The sequence below is a fragment of the Ochotona princeps genome, chromosome 15 (genome assembly GCF_030435755.1).
Source record: "Ochotona princeps isolate mOchPri1 chromosome 15, mOchPri1.hap1, whole genome shotgun sequence".
Lineage (NCBI taxonomy): Eukaryota > Metazoa > Chordata > Mammalia > Lagomorpha > Ochotonidae > Ochotona > Ochotona princeps.
The window spans coordinates 54,986,609-55,010,496 of record NC_080846.1 but is presented as its reverse complement, the minus strand read 5'-3'; the positions used below and the strand labels follow the sequence as shown (position 1 = coordinate 55,010,496).

At 47.1% G+C, this 23,888-nt stretch overlaps 1 protein-coding gene and 2 non-coding genes across 4 annotated transcripts; all 3 read right to left on the bottom strand.

Moving 5' to 3' along the window:
• Positions 1–2,077: 2,077 nt before the first annotated feature.
• On the bottom strand, positions 2,078–23,720 carry KANSL2 (KAT8 regulatory NSL complex subunit 2). Of its 2 annotated transcripts, XM_036497088.2 has the most exons (10): positions 23,594–23,720; positions 22,888–23,146; positions 21,605–21,783; positions 21,137–21,251; positions 17,968–18,131; positions 17,599–17,765; positions 16,601–16,697; positions 11,018–11,271; positions 3,181–3,300; positions 2,078–2,421 (listed from the first exon to the last, which is right to left on the bottom strand). In XM_036497088.2, the coding sequence occupies exons 2-10, from the start codon at positions 23,136–23,138 to the stop codon at positions 2,290–2,292; spliced, it is 1,479 nt and encodes a 492-aa protein (XP_036352981.2). In that variant the 5' UTR covers positions 23,139–23,146; positions 23,594–23,720; the 3' UTR covers positions 2,078–2,289. The 2 variants fall into 2 exon arrangements, with proteins under 2 accessions (XP_036352981.2, XP_058529803.1); XM_058673820.1 differs by lacking the exon at positions 2,078–2,421 and having other exon boundaries at positions 2,881–3,300.
• On the bottom strand, positions 2,635–2,770 carry LOC118760135 (small nucleolar RNA SNORA2/SNORA34 family). Its single transcript, XR_004996604.1, has one exon. It is a non-coding gene; the product is annotated as a small nucleolar RNA SNORA2/SNORA34 family (small nucleolar RNA).
• Positions 16,371–16,507, bottom strand: LOC131482145 (small nucleolar RNA SNORA2/SNORA34 family). The gene has a single exon (XR_009246782.1). It is a non-coding gene; the product is annotated as a small nucleolar RNA SNORA2/SNORA34 family (small nucleolar RNA).
• Positions 23,721–23,888: the final 168 nt, after the last annotated feature.

Sequence of the window (23,888 nt, the reverse complement as noted above, 5' to 3'; positions counted from 1 at the left end):
CACAATGTCCTGAAGACTATAGTTTCAAAGCACAGGAAGCTTGTTTTTGATCTTAAACTAAAAGGAGCGCTCTCGAAACTGGATTTTGATGGTGCTTGGACCAGAAGACAAGAACCTGAGACCATGTGAGCAAAAAGTCATTAGACAAGGAGCATCCTCTGCTAGGATTCAACATCCTGACAAGCACACTTCAGAAATAAGGCAAACTTACTACCAAGGCATCTCTTAGAACCAAACATTGACGCCAACACTCAGCAAAGTGGGACTTGCCAGATTTCCCTACAAAGCAGCAGGAATTGGAAGCCAAAAATGCAGAGGGCGGTGCTTTGAAGAGATGGGAGCTGGACAGCAGTCACGGGGCCATTTTAGTTGACTACATCCAACTTGGTTTGCTGACAGAGCTTCCTGCGTAGCACTTGGATTCCTCACACCCACCTGACAGACCGGACGGACCAAGGCTCCTGGCCATGCCCTAGCCCAGCCCTGGTCGTAGTGGGCATTTGGGGGGTAATCCTGTGGCCAGATCTGCACTGGTGTACATCTCTCATCTGCTGTCACTCTCTCCGCCTTACAAACTAAACACAAAGAAAACAAAAAACTGGCTACTCTTCTTCCCATGCAGCTCTCTGCTCGCGGCCTAGGAAAGCAGCAGAGGACAACCCTGAGTCTTGGAACCCTGCACACACGGGAGACCGAGAAAACTCCAAACGCCTGGCTTCGGATTAGCCCAGCTCCGGCAACGGAGGCCACCTGAGGAGTGAACCAGCACATGGAAGATCTTTCTCTCGTTTTCCCTGTACATCTGCCTTTCCAATCAACAAATCTAAAACAGAAATTTAAGAGCCAAGCGCAATAGCCTAATGGCTAAAGTCCTTGCCCTGCATGTGCTGGGGTACCATCTGGGAGCCCGTTAGGGTTAGTGTCTCAGTAGCCGCACTTCCCACCCAGCTCCCTGCTTGTGGCCTGGGAAAGCAGTCGAGGACGGCCCAAAGCCTTGGGACCTGCACCCACGTGGGAGACCTGGAAGAAGCTCCAGGATCCTGGTTTCTGATGGGCTCAGCTCTGGCCGTTGTGGCCACATGGGGAGTGATTCAGCAGACAGATCTTCCTCTCTGTATATCTGACTTTCCAATAAAAACTATGGGAAATTTTTTTTTTAATGATTTTTTTTTTAAGTTTTAAGGCCCAGTGCGATGGCTCAAATAAAAATAAAACCAACTACTAACTACTGAAAACCTTACTTCTTAGAATGAGATTATGTCTCAGGCCTGGTGCGGTAGCCTAGTGGTTAAATCCTCACCTTGCATGTGCCTGATCATATATGGTGCCAGTTTGTATCCCAGCTATTCCAGTTCCCATGCAGCTCCCTGCTTGTGGCCTGGGAAAGCAGTGAAGGGCGGCCCAAAGCCTTGGGAGCCTGTACCCATATCGGAGACCCAGAGGACGTTCCTGGCTCCAGGCTTCAGATCAGCTCAACCGTGGCCATTGGAGACACGAGGAGTGAACCAGGGGATGGAAGATCTTTGTCTCTTTCCTCTCTGTACATCTGCTTTTCCAGTAAAAATAAACTTGTAAAAGAAGAGATTATGTGTCTCATTTTTTCCTGCCCCCATCAGAAAGCCCTCTAAAACCCAGAAAAAAAGACACTCGAACACAAAGTATGCATTCACTTAAGGTGACTTTTTAATATTTTAATAACATTTATTAGAAACTATATACAATAAATTTTTAATATGTCAAACGTAAGCTAGCCACCATAGAAATTTACATAGGTTATAAACAAGACAGATGGTTAAGGAGAGCCCAGGCCTGTGAGCTATTTTCTGAGGAATTAAAGTAGAGTACACTGGGGGAAAGATTCAGGTTGCCCAATGAAATGGAGGTGAGGAAAGCATTCGTTGCAAGTCTTAGACAACCAGACGTTAAGGCTACCAAGGTTCCAAATACTGCTCGTCGGTGTGGATTCATGCCAAGGACTTGGGAAATCGCAATACAAAGAAGTCTTTCCTAGTAGACATAACCCCAGCCGCCATCCAATCCCAGGAGCTCCAACAAGGACTCCACTCCCTTTCACTTTCTCTCCCTTACCCAGAGCAGGAAGAATCCTACAACTCTAAAACAATACTGTTCCGTTCTCCTAAAATGTGGACTTATGCTTGTATACCTCAGTCCGGAAGAAAACCAAAGCAGTGTGGATTGCCACTGCTGAGTGAGAGATGCTCACAGACACTTGCATAAAGAATGGGAAGTTAAACTCCACCAAAGTCAAATGCCTTCCAAAGCAAACTGTCAACTGAGGGCAGAGGGCTCGGGTTTCCCATTCGCAGTAGCCAATGCACTCTGAGGCAACTGTGCAGGAACTTTCTCAGCATTTCGAGGTCCCTGGTTTCTGCACCCATCTCCAGCCGGTTGTATCTGGCCCTGTTAAAGAAAGGCACTTTGGTTAGGAACTCATTTATCCATTCTGGAGTCTTAATCTTATTTATCAAGGCCCATTCTAGCAGCAAGCACAAGGTAACAGAAACCAACAACCCTGGGTGGTTCTACTCCACACCCTTGGCTGGCCTGGCCCTCAAGGTCAGAAGCTATTACTTGTGCGTCCCTGAGGCTCTGCCAATGGCAGACAGAGCTGTGGTTTGTTTCTGTTCAATCAAACAGCCATTCTCTGCTGAGGTTCCAGAACAGCCACCAGACCACAGAAAGACAGTGCTATAGGCCTCTGCTTGAAACCAACAACCACAGTAAACTGCTGGTCTTCAGTGAGGGCCACCGGCACCCACCCCCCACACGGTTCAGAGAGAGCCCAACTCTCCTTACACAGTGCAATTTACCTTGATTCCCGTCTCAACCCTTTTCTTTTCGGTTAATACATAATGAATTGAAACAAATTTTATCTTTGTTTTAACTTCAAATACTCTGACAATAAACAGGTAACAAAACTCCTGCGCGAAACTCTTCAGGTTCTTAACTTTTTATTTAAATTCATGTCCCACTCTGGAACAAGGATCAGGAGCCATCAGATGTTCTAAGGGCCCATCTGGACAGTATTCTCTGACGTCCCTGCCTTACAGTGTCATTTACTGGGTGAAAGCCTCGTTTCTGGGGAACTTTACAGTCCACCTGCGATGCCACGCCCCTCCCACCAGCCAGAAGGAGCCCGGGCTGGCATTTTTCACTTGCCAAAACATCCACTGCGCCTTCAGCAACTTCTTTGACTGAATGATCTTCAAGGGTTAGTGAAGGATCAAAAAGCAAAGGTGATGGGGGGCACTGCATGCCATCCCCCACAACATCCAAGTCCTGGGAAACAAAGGGGAAAGCCCGTCAGCAGCAGCAGGAAGGCCATCCACGCCCACTAGCAGAGTCCTCAGCTAAGCCCGCAGCAATCCCACAGCTCCTCACTCCAGCCTATCCTTAAGCAAAAGAAAATTTTACCAAATGTCCAACAAATAAGACCTAGAAGCACTAAGAACTCTGTACTGCTGCCAAGTATAAAGTACAAACCAGTACGCTGACATGCAAAAAGGAAAAAAGCTAACTCCCAGGAAAACTCACAGTGACAGAGAGTAGTAGAGTGAGCTGCCAGGGATTGGCAGAAAGGAAAGAATTACTGTTCAAAGGATAGCTTCTGTCTGAATTGATGGAAAAAAATTCTGGAAAAGGAGTGGTAATGGTTGCAAACAATATGAATGCTCTTAATGCCTGTCAAGCGTATTTTTAAAAATGGCTACAGCAGTTAAAACAGTATATACATACATACATATACACACACACATGCCACAAAATACGCTTTTTAAAAAGAGCATGTTCTGGGACCAGCAGAATGGCTGAATTAGCTAATCCCCCGACTCTTCAAAGTACCAGGATCCCATATGGGTGCCGGTTTGTGTCCTGGCTGTTCCATTTCCCATCCAGCTCCCTGCTTGTGGCCTGGGGAAGCAGTAAGCATGACCCAAAGCCTTGGGACCCTGAACCTGTGTGGGAGACCCAGAAGATGCTCCAGCCTTCAGACCAGCTCAGCTCCAGCTGTTGCAGCTACTCGGGCAGTGAACCAGCAGAAATATCTTTGTTTCTCCTCCTCTCTGTAAATCTGCTTTTCCAATAAGAACAACTAAACCTTAAAGAGAACAGATACTTCCTGAGACTAACTGCAATCAACATCTAAGTTAATTGTTCATGTAATATGGAGAATCAGCATAAATGTAAATTAGACATCGCTTAAAACGCTAGGCACCGCAGGACTGCTAACGAGCCACAAAGCCAGCCAGTGAGGAAGGGAAAGGAAACTGAGGAAGAAGATACCAAAACCTCCAATTCCTCTGAATAACCAACACAGAACTCTCTGATCCTTATGCCTAACATGCTTCAAATGCTGTATTTAAAAAGGCAATATATACTCTAGACTTCAACTACTTTACTAGGAAAAAAAAAAAAAAAGACAATGGATTCTATTCTAGAGTAACTGAACTGGTGAGTCCCACTGGGATGCTGGGGTCAACTGACCACAAGGAACACATTATTGCTGCCTATTTGAAACCAAAAGCTACACCAACCAGGTTTGCTGAAGGGCCTTCAGGGTAACATAAAGTCTTAAAACAGTAAGCGTATATAAAACTTTCACACCACTACGTTCTAAATGTCTAGGACTAAACTCTCCTTCCCAAGGGTCACAAAACACATCAGGGTTTGTAACCCCTGGCCTTTGTGGAGGCCACTTATTTTTTAATAACCTACTTTCATAAGAAGTTTGGTTCTGGAAGTGCTTTTGAGCAGAAATTTGTAATCCTCTTTCTCCCCCTAAAAATTAAAGAATTCTCTTTTTAAAAAAACATTTAAATATTTTCATTGGAAAGATTTACAAAGCAAAGGAGAAACAAAGAGAAAGATCTTCCATCCGCTGGTTCGCTCCCCAAATGACCACAACGGCCGGAGCTGAGCTGATTCAAAGCCAGGAGCCAGGAGCTTCTTTCAGGTCTCCGGTATAGGGGCAGGGTCCCAAGGCTTTGGGCCGTCCTCCACTGCTTTCCCAGGCCACAAGCAGAGAGCTGGACGGGAAGCGGGATCAGCGAGGACATGAACCAGCATATGGGATTCTGATGCTTCCAGGGGAAAATTAGTTGAGCCACCATGCCAATCCCAAAAAGCATTATCATTAAAGAACCTACTGGGACCTGGGGTGGTAGCCTAGTGGCTGAAGTCCTTGCCTTGCACACACCAGGATCTTGTCCCAGCTGTCCCGCTTCCCATCCAGCTCCCTGCTTGTGACCTGGGAAAGCAGTAGAGCACGGCCCAAAGCCTTGGGACCCTGCACCCACATGGGGGACCGAGAGGAAGCTCCTGGTTCCTGGCTTCAGATTGGCTCAGCTCCAGCCATGGCAGCCACTTGAGGAGTGAACCAGTGGATGGAAGATCTGTCTCTCTTTCTCTCTGTAAATCTGACTTTCCAGTAAAAATGTATAAATCTAAAAAGAACTTGCTGGTGTAGGTGTTTCAACACCTCGAGTCCCTGCCATTCCTCATCAGAGCACCTGGGGTCAAGGTCTGAACTCTGCTCAATTCCACCTCTCTCTAAAGCGCACCTTCGGAGCAGCACATACTGGCTTGTCAGGGGAGGCCGGCCACCCATGAGATTGAGACCAAACACCTGCGTGCCAGGTTTAGCATGGCCCAGTCAGACGCTGTGGGCACTGAGGGGGTACGCCAGTAGATGGTAGCTGACTTTCTCTCTTCACCTCAAATAAAGTAGAAAACAAAAAAAGGAAGGAAGTCTATTGGCCTTGAGCTGGGCAATCAAAGCACAAACAGGAGAAAAAGATAGTCACTCTACCTAATGTTCGTTGCTAATGTCCTGGGAAATGCAGTACCCTCCACAGAAACCATTATCCGCACCCTGCAGACTGTAAATTGTATTTCTGCAATTCTTTTAGTATGTACAATTATATAATTAACTTAGAATTTAATGGAAACCAGTGAAGCTAAAGTAATTCAATTAACAAGATGACAAGGACTGAAAATGTCTTCAAAAGGTGATACAGGAAGTTCCTCCTGCTGCGTGTATACAGTGCTACATTTCACAAAAATTAACATTGGAAAAAGAAACCTAAAGGATTAGTGACTGATGTGAGCAGGAGCCTCTTGGCTCGCTCGCTCTCTCCTTGCACAGACACGTCTGCTCACAGACCAATTCCCTGCTGCCTGCTCACCACATGGTTAAGCAACACTCACACCTAACAGCAAGCAAAGCGAAGGCACACTGAGGCACTCACCCCGACCCAAGCACTCCCTGGAAATTCAGCAAAGGGATCCCCAAAACGCAGTGAGCCCCTACCCGGAGGGCAAGACTCGGCCCCCATGTACAGCACCTAACTCTAAGGTTCCTGGGACTTAACTGTTCACTCGACCTCCGCAAGAAGGGGCAGAGGACACCTGCAGGGACACTCCCAGGGGCTTCACTCAGATGCGAAAAGGGCTCAGAGCCAACTCCAAAATCCAAAGTCCAACTTGTCCACCTCACAACAAAGCACCCCAACTTCATGAGAGCCAACACCCCCAAAAAGCCTAGCTCTGGGAGCAGAGGGGTCCAGCATTCTCTGCTCCCTTCAGAACAGGCAGAGTGGCAGTTCGCAGGCATGCAAGCACTTTCAGAGGGCTCGTCCCCAGGACTACAGTGCAGAGGCATGACAAGCACAGGCCGTTTCTCCCCAGAGCGGCTTCTGGTGCACACGAGCAGCCCACATCTTCACAGCTCTCAAACAGCCATCCTGAACGTCCTAGCTCTGTCAACAGGAGGAACCTGGCGGATCTGGGTCTTCCCAGGACAGAGCTTGTCTTAACGCGTCTGTAAACAGGGAGGATACCCTTACAACAGTGCAGAAAACATGCTGCTCCCATTCAAAACAGCAACCAAAAGGACAGGTAAGTTCAAATACATAAAATTTTTTACATAAATTTCTATCAGTTAAAAATAAAGTAGAGACTGGCATGTGGTAAAGCAGGAAGGTGACCACCTGCCATACGGTGTCATCTGGAGTCTCAGTTGCTCTACATCAGGCCAGCTCCTGTGAAGGACCTGGGAAAAGCAGCTGAAGAATGCCAAGCCAACTCAAGGGAGCCCCAGATGAAGCTTCTGCCTCCTGACTGCAGCCATCTGGGAAGTGAACAAGCACATGAAAATGTTCTAGCTCCCCCATCCCACCTTCTCTTCAACTCTTAAATGAAGAGTAAAACTCTTAAATGAAAGTAAAACTAACATGCATACAAAGGTTTAGTGAAAATGCAGGAATATGGACCCAGTGCAATGGCTCAGCTGGCTAATCTTTCCCCCTCTAGCACAGGATCCCACATGGGCACTGGTTCACGTCCCGGCTGCTCCACTTCCCTTCCACCCCTGCTTGTGGCCTGGGCAATCAGTGGAGTATGGCTCAAAGCCTTGGGACCCCACATCCTTGTGGGAGACCTAGAGGAAGCTCCTGGAGTAAGACGGACTCAGCTCCAGCTGCTGGAGCCACCTGGGGAGTGAACCAGAATATGGAAGATCTTTGTCTCTCCTCTCCATAGATCTGCCTTTCCAATATTATCATCATCATCATCATAATTTAAAAAAAGTAATGTTCAGAGATTAAAGTATCAGAATGCAAGGAATCTATGTTTAGTCTAAGATTTATTTATACATCAGAGCCACAGACACAAAGTGAAGAGACAGAGAAGAATCCTACATTCACTGGACTGGAGCTTAATCCACTGCTGGTGTAACCACCCCCCCGCCCCCATGCCTGCAACCGCAGTAACTAAGCCAGACGTAATCCTGGTTCTCCACACTCAACTCCCTGAGTGCCACCTGCTCCTCGGGGCTCCCTGGCAAGAAGCATGAGTAAATAGTTCGAGTCAGAACCCAAACCCAGGTATTCTGAGATGGGCTAGGGGAACTGGAACCAATCTTAACCAAATACTGTTTACTTCCTAATGATATCAACAGCCAGGCCACAGCCAGGAGCCTGGAACTCCATGCAGGTTTTCCACGTGGTTGGTAGGGACTCAAGTATTCAAGTCATCAGCTGCTTGCTCCCCCTGCACATCAGCAGAGAACTAACAGGCACTTGGCATGAGGTAAGTGTCCCAAGCAGCAGCTTAACACACCGCACAAGACCAGACCTTATAATCATTTTTTTAAAAAGAGAAACTATGGGGGAAATTTTAAATTAATTTATTCAATATTATTTTGTCTTTCATAAATTACTGCCCTAGTCCATTTTTCTTAGTGACACAGATTTCGCCACCAAAATCTTAAGAATGCCACAACTTATCCTAAATTTCCCATTTAGAACTGGGATTTTAAACACATCACAGTCAAATGCAAGACATATTTATCACATAATTTAGAAATATACAGAAAAGGGCAAGGCATGGTGGCCTAGCGGCTGAAGTCCTCGCCTTGAAAGCGTCGGGATTCCATATGGGCGCCGTTTCTTGGCGACTGCTTTCCCAGGCCACAAGCAGAGAGCTGGACGGGAAGCGGGGCTGCCAGGACACGAACTGGCGCCCATTTGGGATCCCAGCACTTGCAAGGCGAGGACTTCTGCCACCAGGATATTGCGCAGGGACAAAGGGGCAGGTTTTTCAAAGTCAGAGTGGTGTACATACTTGGAAAACTGTGCGGGCCCGACACGGGTAGCCTAGTGGCTGAAGCCTGCTTTGCATGCCTGAGCTCCCATATGGACGCCGGTTCATATCCCAGCTGTTCCATTTCCCTTCTAGCTCCTGCTTGTGGCCTGGGAAGGCAGTACAAGACGGCCCAAAACCCTTGGGTCCCTGCATCTGCTTGGGAGCCCCAGGGGAAGTTCCTGGCTCCTGGCTTCAGATCGGCTCATTTCTGGCCACTATGGCCACCTGGGAAGTAAACCAGTAGATAGGAGATCTTCATCTCTCCTTCTCTCAAGTAATTCTGACTAGCCAATAAAAATAAACAAATCTTTAAAAAAAGAAGAAGAAAAAAGAAAAAAAAGCAATCAGGTACAGCTACTTGGGGGGTGAGCCAGCAGACGGAAGATCTTTCTCTCTGCCTCTACTCTCAGTAAATCTGCCTTTCCAATGAAAACAAACAAATCTTAAAAAGTAACACAATTTAAAAAACTTTTTTTTAAATAGTTGGCAATATCACTATTGTTCTATTCGGCTAACAGCACAATCTGCATGTAACACACCAAAAGTTCAAGCAGCAGCCAGAGCCGAACACAATCATTTCTCAGAGAAACAGCAATCTGCAAAGAGAATTTACTACCTTGCCAAATCATTAACTTACATTGTTACTTCCACAGAAATCAGAATTCACTTCAGTTCCAATCAGAACTCACTCTGGACCCGGCAGCGTGGCCTAGCGGCTAAAGTCCTTGCCTTGAACGCGCCGGGATCCCATATGGGCGCAGGTTCTAATCCCGGCAGCTCCACTTCCCATCCAGCTCCCTGCTTGTGGCCTGGGAAAGCAGTGGAGGACGGCCCAATGCATTGGGACCCTGCACCCGCGTGTGGGAGACCTGGAAGAGGTTCCTGGTTCCCGGCATCGGACCGGCGCGCACCAGCCCATTGCGGCTCACTTGGGGAGTGAATCATCGGACAGAAGATCTTCCTCTCTGTCTCTCCTCCTCTCTCTGTATTATCTGACTTTGTAATAAAAATAAATAAAATCTTAAAAAAAAAAAAAAAGAACACACTCTGGTGACAGCGCCCAACCACCATGTGGCCTTCCCAATTTCCCTCACACTAGCCTCACTTAGTGATTCTCTAAGCGTCAATACCGACAGAGGGGCAGACATTTGGCCTAGCAGTTGCAACACTGCTTATGAGCGAAAGAGAAGGGCACGTTTGGCTTGTTACCTGGGATACTCATGTAGTACCAGCCCCACTCCCAACTCCACTGCCACTAACATACAACCTGGGAGGCAGCATGTGACATGATGGCTCGTTGGCTTGAGCCCCTGCCACAAAGAAAACTCAAATTGAGTTCTAAGCTCCTGCCTGCAGCCTGGCGCAGCCTGGGCAGCTTGGACCAGGTCCCTAGCTCCCAGCTGGTGGGCCACGTGGTGTACAGAGCAGCCTGAGGGAGAAAAGGGGCACTCTCTCCCTCTCAAATCCTTTACGGATTGTTATAAATTGTCACAAAAAAGGAATGATATACTCATGCACACGATAAAAGATAAGCTTTAAAAATATACCAAGTGGGGCCCGGCGGCGTGGCCTAGCGGCTAAAAGTCCTCGCCTTAAACGTGCCGGCATCCCATATGGGCACTAGTTCTAATCCCGGCAGCTCCACTTCCCATCCAGCTCCCTGCTTGTGGCCTGGGAAAGCAGTCGAGGACGGCCCAAAGCTTTGGGACCCTGCACCCGCGTGGGAGACCCGGAAGAGGTTCCTGGTTCCTGGCATCGAATTGGCGCGTACCGACCCGTTGCGGCTCACTTGGGGAGTGAAACATCGGATGGAAGATCTTCCTCTCTGTCTCTCCTCCTCTCTGTATATCCGGCTTTCCAATAATAATAAAATCTTTTAAAAAAAAAAATATACCAAGTGAAAGAAGCTGGACAAAAGACCACTTATATAGAAAAATTTATATAAACTGTCCAGATTAAACACATTTACAGACAAAAAGACGACTAGGGTTTTGACAGCTATAGAAGAGGAACAAGCAGTGACTGCTAATAAGCTCTGTCTTTCTTCTGTGGGTGATGAAAACGTTCCAACATGAGGTGATGGCTGCATAACTTCATAAATATACTTTAAAATACTACAATTACAGTTTAAAAGGGCAGACCATGTGACAGCTGAATGTTTTCCAAGAAAAGCAGTTTTAAGAAAGTTTGAAGAAAAAGCAGGATAGGGTAGAACTCCAGCAGCGAGTATGTTAGCGTACAACCAGCCACACATTTGCCACTTCGACCCTCCTGACCACAAAATCCTAGCCTCTTCTCACCACTGAGATAAGGCCTTGTCTCCAGAGCCAAGCAGAAGAGAGCTTCCCTAACTTACATCACTGAACTCCAGCGGTAAACTCTCAGTGGGCTGAAGCTCGGAAGCACTCAAGTACAGCTCCACGGGGCCGGCTTCCAGACCGTCTGGCACAGACAGGACCTGCTCGGGCTTATACATCTGAGGAGGCAACTGCAGGTGCAGTGGGCAGCAGGGATCTTCCGAGAGGCTTACAGGGACTGGCTTGGTGCAGGGAACCTCTTCAGATCCCTGGCAGCATTTGAACAGTACCTGATTCGTGTCCTGACAGATATCTGGTAAAGAATGATTAAGGAAAATAAAACTGGATCTACCAAAAGTGCAAAATAAGACAGAGGTGTCTATATAAAACTTACAGGAAATAATCTGTAATATATATATATTACATTCTTTATATATAAAATCAAATGCAATGAACAATTTTCAAAGTTACCTCTCAAAATAACTGTACGTTAACTAGCATGCAATTGTTGTTCTACCAGTAATGGACTGATCCCCAATCTCCTTTTCAGGATCCTCACTTAAACCAGAGATACTAACCTTGTTCCCTCTTAGGAAAATGTCTGACCAAATATCAACAGAGCTCCTAGGAAGGTAACAGCCACTCAAAAGTATGCTATGACAAAAGCAAATAGCTTACATAAACCTGGTGCAGCTGAAGACCCAACTTTCTGAGTCCCTATCAGACAAAGGAGACCAGTATGAATTCCCTGGTTCCAGGATTCAGCTTGGCTTGATCCTGCCTGCTGGGTCATTTGTGGAGTAAACCAGTGGATGGAGGATTTCTCTCCCTCTCCCTCTCCCTGCAATTTTGCCTTCCAAAAAAAGGAGAGGAAAGGGGAAACATAATAAAGTAAAAAAAAACTTTCAATCTATTGTAATTTTTAAAATCAAATAAACTTTCTTGAGGTCAGTATTAATGGCACAGCAGGTATAACTACCACCTACAATGCTGGCATCCCATAGGGCACTGGTTCAAGTCCCGACTGGTCCACTTCCAATCCAGCTCCCCGATAACGTGCCTAGGAAAGCAGATGGCCCACGTCCTTGTGATTCAACACCCCTGAGAGATCCAGATGGAATTCAAGGTACCCAGCTTGAGCCTGGCTCAGCCCAAGCGGTTGCAGCCATTTGGGGAGTGAGCCAGCAAATGAAAGACTTCCCTCTTCTCTTCTCCCTACCTTTGTTATTGTCCTTCATGTAAATAAATAAATTAACTTTTTTTCTTTTTCTTAAAAACGCCTTCTTGAATGAAGCTATTTCTTTCAACCCACATTGGGAGCTAACTAACCACCCGAGCAGGATTTCACCATGACGGCACTGCGGACACTGTGAAGCAGGGAGCCGCCTGCTGGATGGAGGTTGCTGCCAGCCTCCCTGCTCACCACCTCTGAGGAGCCCCCACCCACTTAAGATAGCCAAAACTTTCTCCACGCAGCCAAACAGAAGACAAAATGCCCCCAAGTTGGCAATCATTAAAACAGCAGTAGCCAGCACAGGATAATCATTCAGTAAACATGAATTTAGGGGCTGGCAAAGCTGCCCTCTGCAACACCATATCCTATATCAGCTTGCCAATTCAAGTCCTAGTTACTCCACTTCTTATCCAACTCTATGCTAATGGGCCAGGGAAGCCAGCAGAAGATGAGATCTGTGCTCAGGGCCCTGCTCCCCATGTGAGACCAAGACGGAGTTCCACTCTCCAGGCTTAGGCCTGGACCAGCCCTGACCACCAGGAGGGAGTGAACCAGCACATGGCAGATAACAACCTCACTGTGTCTCCCTCTCATGTTGTCTTTCAGGTAAATAAACCTTTTTTAAAAACACATATAGGATTCAACCCATCTGGACAATGAGTAGCTGGACTCTATGCTTGGTATATGTTTGCAAATGAAGAATCTTGATTGAATTTGAACTGTAATACTGCAACAAGGTGGAGGAATCCACCAGGGGGGAAGGGCGTGGGGAGGGGTGGGGGGATTCCCAGAGCCTATGAAAACTGTCACATAATGCAAAATAATTAATAAAAAAAAGAAAAACAAACAAAAAAAAACAAAACCAAAACACATATAGGAGCCAGGAGCGGTGGCCTAGAGGCTAAAGTCCTCAACTTAACACGCCGGTATACCATACGGGCACCGTATGGTTCTAATCCCGGCAGCTCCACTTCCCATCCAGTTCCCTGCTTGTGGCCTGGGAAAGCAGTTGAGGACGGCCCAAAGCCTTGGGACCCTGCACCTGTGTGGGAGACCCAAAAGAAGTTTCAATATTTGGCTTCAGACTGGCTCAGCTCCAACCCTTATGGTCATTCGGGGAGTGAATCCACCAGCAGATGGAAGATCAAAGATCTTTCTCTGTCTCTCTTAAAATCTGCCTTTCCAATGATAAATTTAAAAAAAAAAAAAATCTAAGGATTATCTAATATGCTTAGTAAGCCAATCTTATTTAGATTATTTAAAATCTTAATCCACTAAACTGTTTCAATCTCAACTTTCTCATGAATTTAAAGAACTTCCACAAAAGCCTTTTAATACAACAGCCTAAAAACCCGTTCTCCATCTCCCTCTGCCTCCTCCCCTTTCAGAGGAAGACACCGAGACACAAGGAAGGGAAGAACTGACCTACAACTAAGAGTCTGGATCCTTCCCTCTCAGTCCAGTGCGGTCTCCATCAGACCGGAATACATCCAGGTCCCCACTGGCAGTCCATCTTTCTCTGGGATAAGGACTTAAGGAAGGGTAAGTGACTTAGGCAACTATGACTGGAAGAGTATAAAAGGAAAAGAAAAATAAAAAAAACACTTCCTTTCTCAAGTATTGTTATCAACTTTGTTTTTAAAAACGTTTACAGCCTAGTCAATGATTTCAGTATTACAAGAAATGTTGTACTTAAAATGTGTACTGTTTTTTCCCCTTCAGAAAATTCAAGCTCACTTAAAAAACCTAGAAAGCATTTTTAAAAAAATTATTCATTTAAACATAATCACATGTATGTAGCATTCTTTCTCTATGAAATTCCATTTTTTTTTTACTACCATTTTACTGCAATTGATAAATTGTCAATATACCCGAAAATATTCCACATTATACTACGGCATGATTTACTCTTCCACACCTCTAAAAGTATTAAGATTGCCTCTAGTTGGAAGAATATTTTATATAAAAATATTGATCTACAAGCAATTATCATCTTAAATTCTCATTGGTACTGTACACTTAAAAATGCATTTCAAGGGCCCGGCGGCATGGCCTAGCGGCTAAAGTCCTCGCCTTGAAAGCCCCAGGATCCCATATGGGCGCCGGTTCTAATCCCGGCAGCTCCACTTCCCATCCAGCTCCCTGCTTGTGGCCTGGGAAAGCAGTTGAGGACGGCCCAATGCATTGGGACCCTGCACCCGCGTGGGAGACCCGGAAGAGGTTCCTGGTTCCCGGCTTCGGATCGGCGCGCACCGGCCCGTTGCGGCTCACTTGGGGAGTGAATCATCGGACGGAAGATCTTCCTCTCTGTCTCTCCTCCTCTGTGTATATCTGGCTGTAATAAAATGAATAAATCTTTAAAAAAAAAAATGCATTTCAAACAGCTCGCAGCAATGTACAGTCCCACCGGCCGTCTCACCTACCCTATCTTTGAAATCCACTCACAGAAATGAAATCTGGTGGCAGGTATTTATTTAGTCAAGATGCCTGCATCCCCTTATCAGAGCAAGTAACAATCCCAGCTTTAATTCTGATTCCAGCTTCCAGCTAAAATGCATCTGGAGGGAGGCAGGCACTGTGGCATAGCAGAAAAGCATGCAGGCATCCCATCGGAGCGCTGGTTTGAGTCTCAGCTACTACACTTCCAATCCAGCCCTCTGCTGATGCAACAGGGATGGCCCCTTGGGCCCCTGCGCCTACACAGGAGAGCTCAGAAGCTCCTGGCTCCAGCCTGGGGAAGCTCCAGCCACTGAAAACCACCTGGGGAGTAACTGCAGCAGATGCAAGAGCTCCCGGTACTTCCGCGTTGTAAAAAAAGCACCTCCTGGGAAGCCTCATTTTCAGCTCCAGTAGCTGAGCCCTGCCACTCACGTGGGAGACTCAGGTGTTCCAGGTCCCTGATTGGCCTCAGCCCAGCCCTGTCCATTTCAGGCACTGGAGGAGTGAACAGTAGATGGGAGCTCTTTTTTTAAGATGTATTTATTTATTTGAAAGGCACAATTACAGGGAGACACACAGAGACAGCTTCTATTCCTGGTTCACTCCCCAAATGACCCCAAAAGCCAGGCTGAACCAGGCCAAAGCCAAGAATTCAATCCAGGACTCCACGGGCAGCAAGCACTTAAGCCATGTCACTGCTTGCCTACACACGTTGGCAGAACACTGGATCAGCAGTGCAGCTGGGATGTGGGCGATGGATGGAGCCAGACTCCAGGAATGCGACATGTGGAGTGACAGTTTTAGTCCCAAGTACTCAGCACCCAGTTCAGCCCTGCTAGCAGGCCTGGGAGAGTATCAAGGACACCTTTCCGGTCCCAAAAGGGACAGAAAACCCTCAAGGGGGTTTCTGGCCCAGACCCGGTTGCTGCAGCCATTGCAGGGGTGAAACCACCAAATGCAAACGCAAAGTATCTTTTACTCTTTCCCTTTCTCTGCTGTTCTATCTTTCAAACAAATAGATCAGAAGGAAAAAAAAAATGCACTTCACATTCCAATACACAATTAAACAATTTTTCAACCCAATGTAAATATAGCTCTAGAGTAGAATCAAGAACCGTTAAAGACAAATTAACTCTAAGAAAAGGCAGAAGGGCCCGGAGCGATAGCGTGGTGGTTAAAATCCTCGCCTTGCACACACTGGGATCCCATATGGGCGCCGGTTTTAATCCCAGCGGCCCCAATTCCTTTCCCTGCTTGTGGCCTGGGAAAGCAGTCGAGGACGGCCCAAGGCTTTGGGACCCTGCACCCACGTGGGAGACCCAGAAGAGCTCCTGGCTCCTGGCTTTGTATTAGCTCGGCTCCAGCCATTGCAGCCGCGGGGGAGTGAACCATCGAACAGAAGATCTTTTCTGTCTCTCCTCCTCTGTATATCCGTCTTTACCCAAAAAATAATAAATCTTTAAAAAAAAAAAAAGGGCAGCAGCTTGATTTTCGAAATATTGTGTCTGATTCAAATGAAATTTAAAACATACAAGTAAGGGTCCTGACCATACAAAAGGATGACATTCAAAGCCCACAATGTATGACCATCCTTTTGTTTTCCATGCAAAACTCACTGTAACAGTTTTAACTCTAAAATGAGCAAGTTAAACCAAGAATCCAGAGATACATATAAGCCTTTAGAATCCACATACTAAAACTAAAACTAAACATTAACCCACACCTATCATCCACAGTTCTGATGTTTCTTCCCAATGAATTGACCATTACATTTGCGCAGTTCTGAAATGGTCAACAGACCAGAGAAAGACATTTCTTTAGGCTCCTGCTTGAAACCAACAGCTTCAGCAAACTGTTGGTCTTGATTCAGGGCCAAGGCAAAGCCTTTCAAATGAGCAAACTACACAGAGATTCCCAGCGGCTCCCAGTCCAGCCAGCAAATGGGAGTCTCAACATATTGAAAGGATACGAGTAAGGCAGTGTCTGGTCATTGGAAGGGACTGATTGGAACAACGAACGTCATCCACAAAGGCCAAGCACCTCTGACTGGAGCGCGTTGTATGAGCCTGAAAATGGAAAAAACAGGAACTCATAGAAGAACATATAACTAACCGTGATGAAAATATTCACCTACAAAGCATTTCCTTATTGGTTACTTTCAACCTCTACAAATTCACCAGTCTTACACACACACACAATTAATATTGGGCACTTGGCACAGCAATTCTATCACCTTCTGGGTTTCCTACGTCTCCTACTGTAGTGCCTAGGTCTGAGTCCCCACTCTATCCACACTAGCTTTCTGTTAATTTGTCCCTCGGAGCGCGCAGCCGACCTTAGCGCTTGGGTCCCTGTCGCCCACATGGGCGACGCAGCATGGTCTGGCGCTTGGTTTCGGTCTGGTCCAGCAGAGGGTGTCGCAAGCACGTGGGGAATCGATCAGCAGGTGACAATCTACCTTTTTTTTTTCTTGCTACCTTTCAAACAAAATGAAAATGACGTTTTTTTTTAATTACAAATTTGAGTGATCTCTTCTTCCTGTAAAACCTTACTCTCCTTACATTCAGCAGCTCCTGTTCTATCTCCTGGCGTTCTAAAACTGCCAAGCAAGAGAGTTTTAACCTATGCCTACATCTGAACTGAGGACTAGGTAAACCAAAGAACTATCCCAAGTCATAAAATTGTATGTGCCAAGCCTGGATACCATGTTCTAACAACGATCCTAATTCTGTAAATAAGCTGAATGTATATACGTCCGAGCATCAGTGTGGAATAGCTGGCTGTTGAACAGCACCATTGGGTTATCTGCTCTGGCCTTACCATGGCAACCACAGGTGGAACTCAAAACTCAGCAATCCACAGACTAAGCTGACCAACTTTGATGTCCCACAGATGTTGTGAATATCAAAATGGTCCTTGGCAGGAAAACAAAGCTCCGCCAGCCCTGCCCAGAAGGCATGTGCTTACCTGCTGAGCAGCTCCTTCTGTGGCGAGCATCCTGCGCTCCTTCAGCTGCCTGTGCAGCAGCGCCTCCACGCCATAGCGCTGGCGGTAGCGCCGGAGACATTTCAACTGTTTCAAATTCTCTCGCTCTTTGGCCAAAAGCCCCTCTGGGCCAGTCAGAAGACTACCACCTGGGGAGTCACAACAGCCAAGATCTCCATCAAGGATTGACCTCCAGATCAACAAGTAAACAGGAAAAGCTTTGGCTGTCACGATAAGCAGTTTAAAAAGCAAACTGTCCCCTATACCACATACTATGATGGAAATAAGTCCAATTACTCCCCAACCCACTTGCTGGACCCGTAACAGCTGTTACAAGGACAGGAAACTTGCCTAGAGCCTCGTGTTCCACCTTGCGGTTATGCAGGTAACGGCGTTTCTTCTCCTTGAGCAGATGCTGAAGTCGCTTAAACTGATCAATGTATAAAGATTGTAAACGGATTAGCTTCTCACGCATAATCAGGGCCACTTCTTCTGCTGTGTAGACACCAGCGTGTCTGGAATAAGAAATTCAGCAAAGTATAATGACAGGCTTAGGAGCCAGTTCCACGGGGTAACAGGCTAAGCCACCGCTGGTAAGCCCAGCATGCCGCCCTCAGTCCTGGCTGCTCAGCTTTCAGCCCAGCTCCCTGACAGCGTCCACTGGAAAGCAGCACAAAACGGACCAAAACATTTCCAGCTCTGCTACCCATGTGCAAGGCCTGGACAGAGTTCACGGCTTTTGACTGGCCCAACCATGGCGACTGTAGCTGTTTGGGGAGTAAGTCAGCAGACGTAACACCTCTTTCTTTGTATCTCTGCCTTTCAAATAAATAAATCTCTGAAAAAAATAACTTTAAGAAAGTGAGGATGTAATAAACATTCATTTTTTTCTAATCCACAACTTGTACTGCTTTAATGATTTAATAATCATCAGCCATAACCCTCTAAAACATTTCTACTAAATATCTTTAGTATGTTAGTCTATTTTAATTAAAGTAAAAAAAGACAACAACAAATGCCCATAACTTTTTAAAATTCAGATACTGCAACTCAAACAGCTCTGTATATACATACTGTCCCCAGTTCATTTTCTTGATACTATTTCCAAAATTCAACACCCCAAGTTAATCTTTAATTGCCAATTTAAAACAATCCATATCAACCTTAAGCTTTGCTGCCAATTCCAAACAGGAACTCAAAGCATGCTAATAACTAGTGGAATACACATGATGAACAGAATTAACTCAGGAGTGAAGGGCCTCATCAATGAGGCTAATCCTCCTCCTTCAAGCACCAGCATATCCCAAATGGGCACCAGCTGGTGGTCCAGTTGCTTTCCTTCCCATCCAGCTCCCTGTCTGTGGCCTGGAAAAACAGTGGAGGATGGTTCCCAAGTCCTCGAGACCCTGCTCCGGTGTGGGAGATCTGGAAGAAACTCCTAACTCCTGGGCAGGTGCCTGGGGCTCTACCACCCTCAAGGGAGGCCTGGACAGAGATCCAGGGTCCTGGTTTTGGCCTGGGCCAGACAGCCCCAGCAGTTGCAGCCACTTGGGGAGCAAACCAGAGCATACAAGGTCCTCTCTCTGTCCTTCTAATTATATCATTCAAATTAGTAAAATCTTTTTTATAAAACTGGTCCTACCGATGACAAAGCTACTGGCACAGAAGATGTAAACTCCTAATGAAAAGAATTTAATTAAATGAACACCAAATTAAATTCCTGTACATAACATGCTAATAATATCACTACACTAATTGATAACATTTAATAACTCTATGTACATCCCTAAATGTGCATATACTTAATGGTTTTTTTTTTTACTGGACAAGCTCATTGGGAATATTAAGTAAAGTCTTATATTAGCTGCCTATCAGCTAATATTTGGGCCTGGGCCCAGTGTGGTAGCCTAGTGGCTAAAGTCTTTGCCTTGCAAGTCCCGGGATCCCACATGCACATTGATTCCTACACCAACTGCTCCACTTCCCATCAGTTCCCACCCACTGGCCTGGGAAAGCAGCCGAGGGCGGCCCAAGGTCTTGGGACCCTGCACCCACATGGAGACCTGGAAGAAGCTCCTGGCTTCAGATCAGCTCAGCTGTGTCTGTTGCAGCCACTTGGGGAGTGAAGCAGTGGATAAAAGATCTTTCAGTCCTCTCTCTGTAAATCTCCTTTCCAATAAAAATAAAATAAATATTTTTTAAAAAATCTGGGGCTTTATTTTCCCTTTTGAGTATCTTTCAGGAGAGACTAATACCAACTACCTAGTCTTTTTGGCATTTCTTTTTCTCATAAAATTAACTGGTATTCTGGATTATACAGCATTCTTAGGAATTAATCTGGGTGCATGCTCTGGAGATTAAATCACTCTGACAAAACCAAATTTCGGAATCTTCCAAACTGAGTTGATTTACTGTATGAAAGATCAACTAGTAATCCACGGAGGATACAGGTCTTTAAAGCAAATATGGCCAGCTAGAATAATAACGGGGACAAAGCGGAAGGCATATGTTGGTGTGAGCTATATTGTGACAAAATGCCAACAGGAAACATTCTCTTTCAAACAACATACATGGACTTCGCAAAAACAGAACTTCCTGGACGGCTGATAAACTTACTCAACAGACGGACGAAATTATTCTACCCAGAACACGTAACGAGGGGTCACTGTGGCAGAGGGTCAAGCTGCCACTTACCACACGGGCATCCCACATCCGTGCCAGCCTGGCCCTTCATGCAGGAACTCCTCAATTCGGCATGGCCCAGGCCTGACTGTCACAGCAACCTAGTGAGTAAACCACTAGACGAATACCTCTCTCCCTCCCTTCCAGCCTCTTTGTTTCTCAACTGGTCTCTCAAAAAATAGATATTTTTAAAGATGGAGAGAAAATGCAATCAGGGTCAGGCATGTGGTATAGTAGTTAAAACCCCTGAATCCCATCTCTGAGTGCCTGGCTCTGTCCTCGAGTCCAGCTTCAACGTACTTGGATCCCCGCCACCCACCTTGGACACCAGGACCAAGGACCAGCTTCAGCCTGGCCCAAGCCCAGCTACCGCAGGAGTATTAAGACAGAGAGAGCTCCAGCTCAGGCTCCCAAGTTAAAACAAAACAAAAATCCCTAAGTACAAAGTTTTGCAAACGAAGCAGTTATTCAAGTACAATTGGATTATCATACCCGAGGGTTAGGCCTGGCAGCTGTTCACACCCATTTTGTCTTCTCTAACTGGGCTAAAGAATTTCTCAATCCACCTCCCACTCCCATGGTCCGAGAAATTTCCTAATTTTTTTTTTTTTAGTGTTCACATCTTTTTCTTAATTACAAAACTTTAAAAAAGTAAATTACATCCTGCCTTGAGGCAAACCAGTGATGAACCCCACGGCACCTTTAAGAAACTATCATTGCTCACGAAATTTGTCTTCTCCCCTGCTGGTGCGATTACTCCATTGACATCATGCAGTGCTACAGACCACACACTACCTGCACAAAGTAGTCAAAAGTTTTACGTGGAGTTACAACTTACTTTAGGGGATCTTCTTGATCACTGTCTATGCTATCAGCTTCACTGTCAGGGTCACCTCTCCATGTCTGATCCACAGTAATGGGTTCCTGCTCCCCATCACTCCAGCTGTCTTCCTCTGAGGCAAGGAAGGGAGAGCAGCCATTAAGACTTCCCACCTCCGTAACTCCACCACACAGAGCCAGAGTACTCGATACAGCCACCCAAGACAGAGGCACCAGCAATCAGAAACACTTCAACACACAGGCAGGGAAGATGACTTACAACTCAAGAGGGCAAAAAGTCAACTGAAAGGGATTATTTTCCTGAAATAACCTAGCGAAGGTGTTAAGCATAACAACAGTAATGAAGGAAGAGGTCACCAAAAGCAACGAAACAATCCTGGAATTCTCACCCAATTACCAACAAATTAATGATACCACCAGCACGTTCAACGGTGCTAAACCACAGCGCAGTCCACTCTCATCTTACCCAGGATACGGATGGCTTCGCTGCGGCTACTTTCTGGAGTCTGGGAGCCCAGCTCCGACTTAGCATAGGAGCTCAGCTGGCACAGGAGTGCTTCGCCCATGGGCCCCGGGTTGGTTTTCTTCATTTGAGCATGGACTGCCATGGCATTTCTACGGGCATGCTCTGCACAGAAGGACACCCTAAGATGACAAAATATTAGTATTTCTACATCTCTTCTTGACAAGTTTGGGGATTTCCACAGTGCTTGATTATCAACTCACTTTTAAGTTCAAATGAACGAGGATTTTATTCACCTCTAAAAAGACCAGTCAGTGGACCTGGAACTAGACTAGCAGCTAAAGCCCTGACCTTGAATGCACCAGGATACCGTATAGGCACCAGTTCTAATCCTGGTGGCCCTACTTCCTATCCAGCTCCCTGCTTGTGGTCTGGGAAAGCAGTGGAGGACGGCCCAATGCATTGGGACCCTGCACCTGCTGTGTGAGAGACCCAGAACAGGCTCCTGGCTCCTGTCTTTGGATGGGCTCAGCTCTGGCCGTTGCGGTCACTTGGGGAGTCGGGGAGTTAATCATCAGACAGAAGATCTTCCTCTCTCTTTCCTTATTTCTGTATATCTGCCTTTCCAATAAAAATAAATAAATCTTAAAATAAAATAAAAATCTTAAAAAAAGAGTGAGTCAGAGGAATTCAGCTGGCCTGAGATCAACTCAATTGTACTAAAGGAAAAAGCAGATAGCACAACCAAGTGCTCTAGCCAGGAAATATAACAGTTCCAACTATAAAATGCTGACATCATCTTGTAACAAACCAAAGAGATCCACTGTTCATCTTTCAATACTGGTTCTGGAAGGCAAATTGAGTATGAACTCACTGCAGACGAGTAAGATGTAACACACAGCCTTAAAACTACAGGTTCTATACAAATTATCCACTCAGGTTACATTTTCACATGAATGCCTTTGAAGCTACGAATCATGGTCCAGAATGCACGCAGGCGATTCTGCATATTATTTAATAAGGTCCTCCCACACACAAAAGCACACTCCAAAGTAAAGAGAAGGAGAAGGCTAAGTGCTTTTAGTCGTCCTTCCCATCTTCATCCGTTTACTTGCCTCTAATCTGTCAAGGATACACCCTTTACCCCAATTTCACAATGTCATGACCTAAACTCGGCCGCTCTGTCTCAGCTAACACCCCGCACTGTTAGATGACCACCACCGCCCGCCCGCCACAGGCCATCTCACATTCAGATTCAAAGGCACAAATAACATAAACGCGCATACCCATCCTTCTTCTCTGGCTTTGGGGCCGCACTGGGACATCTTTTTCCATTCTTGGTTGATATGTAACTACACTGTTTAAACGGTGCATTCTTATCTTCCAGGATATGCTTAATGCAAAATTCCAGCCCCTCCAGTCGAGGCTGCGAACACGGACGATGAGTGAAGGAACAAGACAGGGGCTCCTGGGACCTGGGGACCGGGGTGATCCTCCCCCGACTGGTTGGCAAGACGTGAATCCGAATCCTGTTCATACCAGAACCTGTGGCGTCACACGGAAGATCAAAAAGCCTTCACCGTTTCCGCAAAAAGCCCGGCGGACGGCGTCCCGAGGCCTCGCCGGCTGCACGCGCTCGCCTCCCGCCGCCCTCCCCGGGGGTCCCCGCTCCACGGCCGCAGCTCGGAGCGCCTCTCCGGGCCGGGCACGCGGGCACAGCCGCAGGCGCGCGTGCAGAGCCGCAGGTTCGAGGCCGCCCCGCCTCCCGGGGGCCGCCTTTGTCCGGCGCCTCCTCACAGCCCGCCCCGCCCGGCCCGCCCGCCATTTTGTCCTAGGAGGTTGGGCACCCGCGGGCCGGGCTCCTGGGAGCCCGCGGACGGGAGAGGGGCTCCCGACGCCGGTACGGATGCGGCCGCACGTCTGCGCCCACTGAGGGGGGCGACGCGGCAGCCCGCCCGCAGGGGACGAGGCCGGGGGGCGCCGCCATCTTACCTCCTCAGCCGCGCTCTCCGCGCACCTCGCTCTCTTCGGGCCGCTCCTAACTGGGCCCGGCGGCTTCCCCGGCTGCTCCCCACTGATTGGCTGCCATTCCGCGGGAGCGCGGTTGCCATTGGCTGGGACCCGGAGGGGAGGAGCGCTGCCGAGATGCGCGGCGTGAGTGGCTGGAAGAACTGTCCGTCAGAGCCTGAGCCGGCGGGCGGGCAGCCTAGCTTGCTGCCTCGCGGCGCGGGCTTCCCAGTCGTGTGCGCTCCTGAGCTGCTGCTGCCAAACTGCGTTTACACAGAGG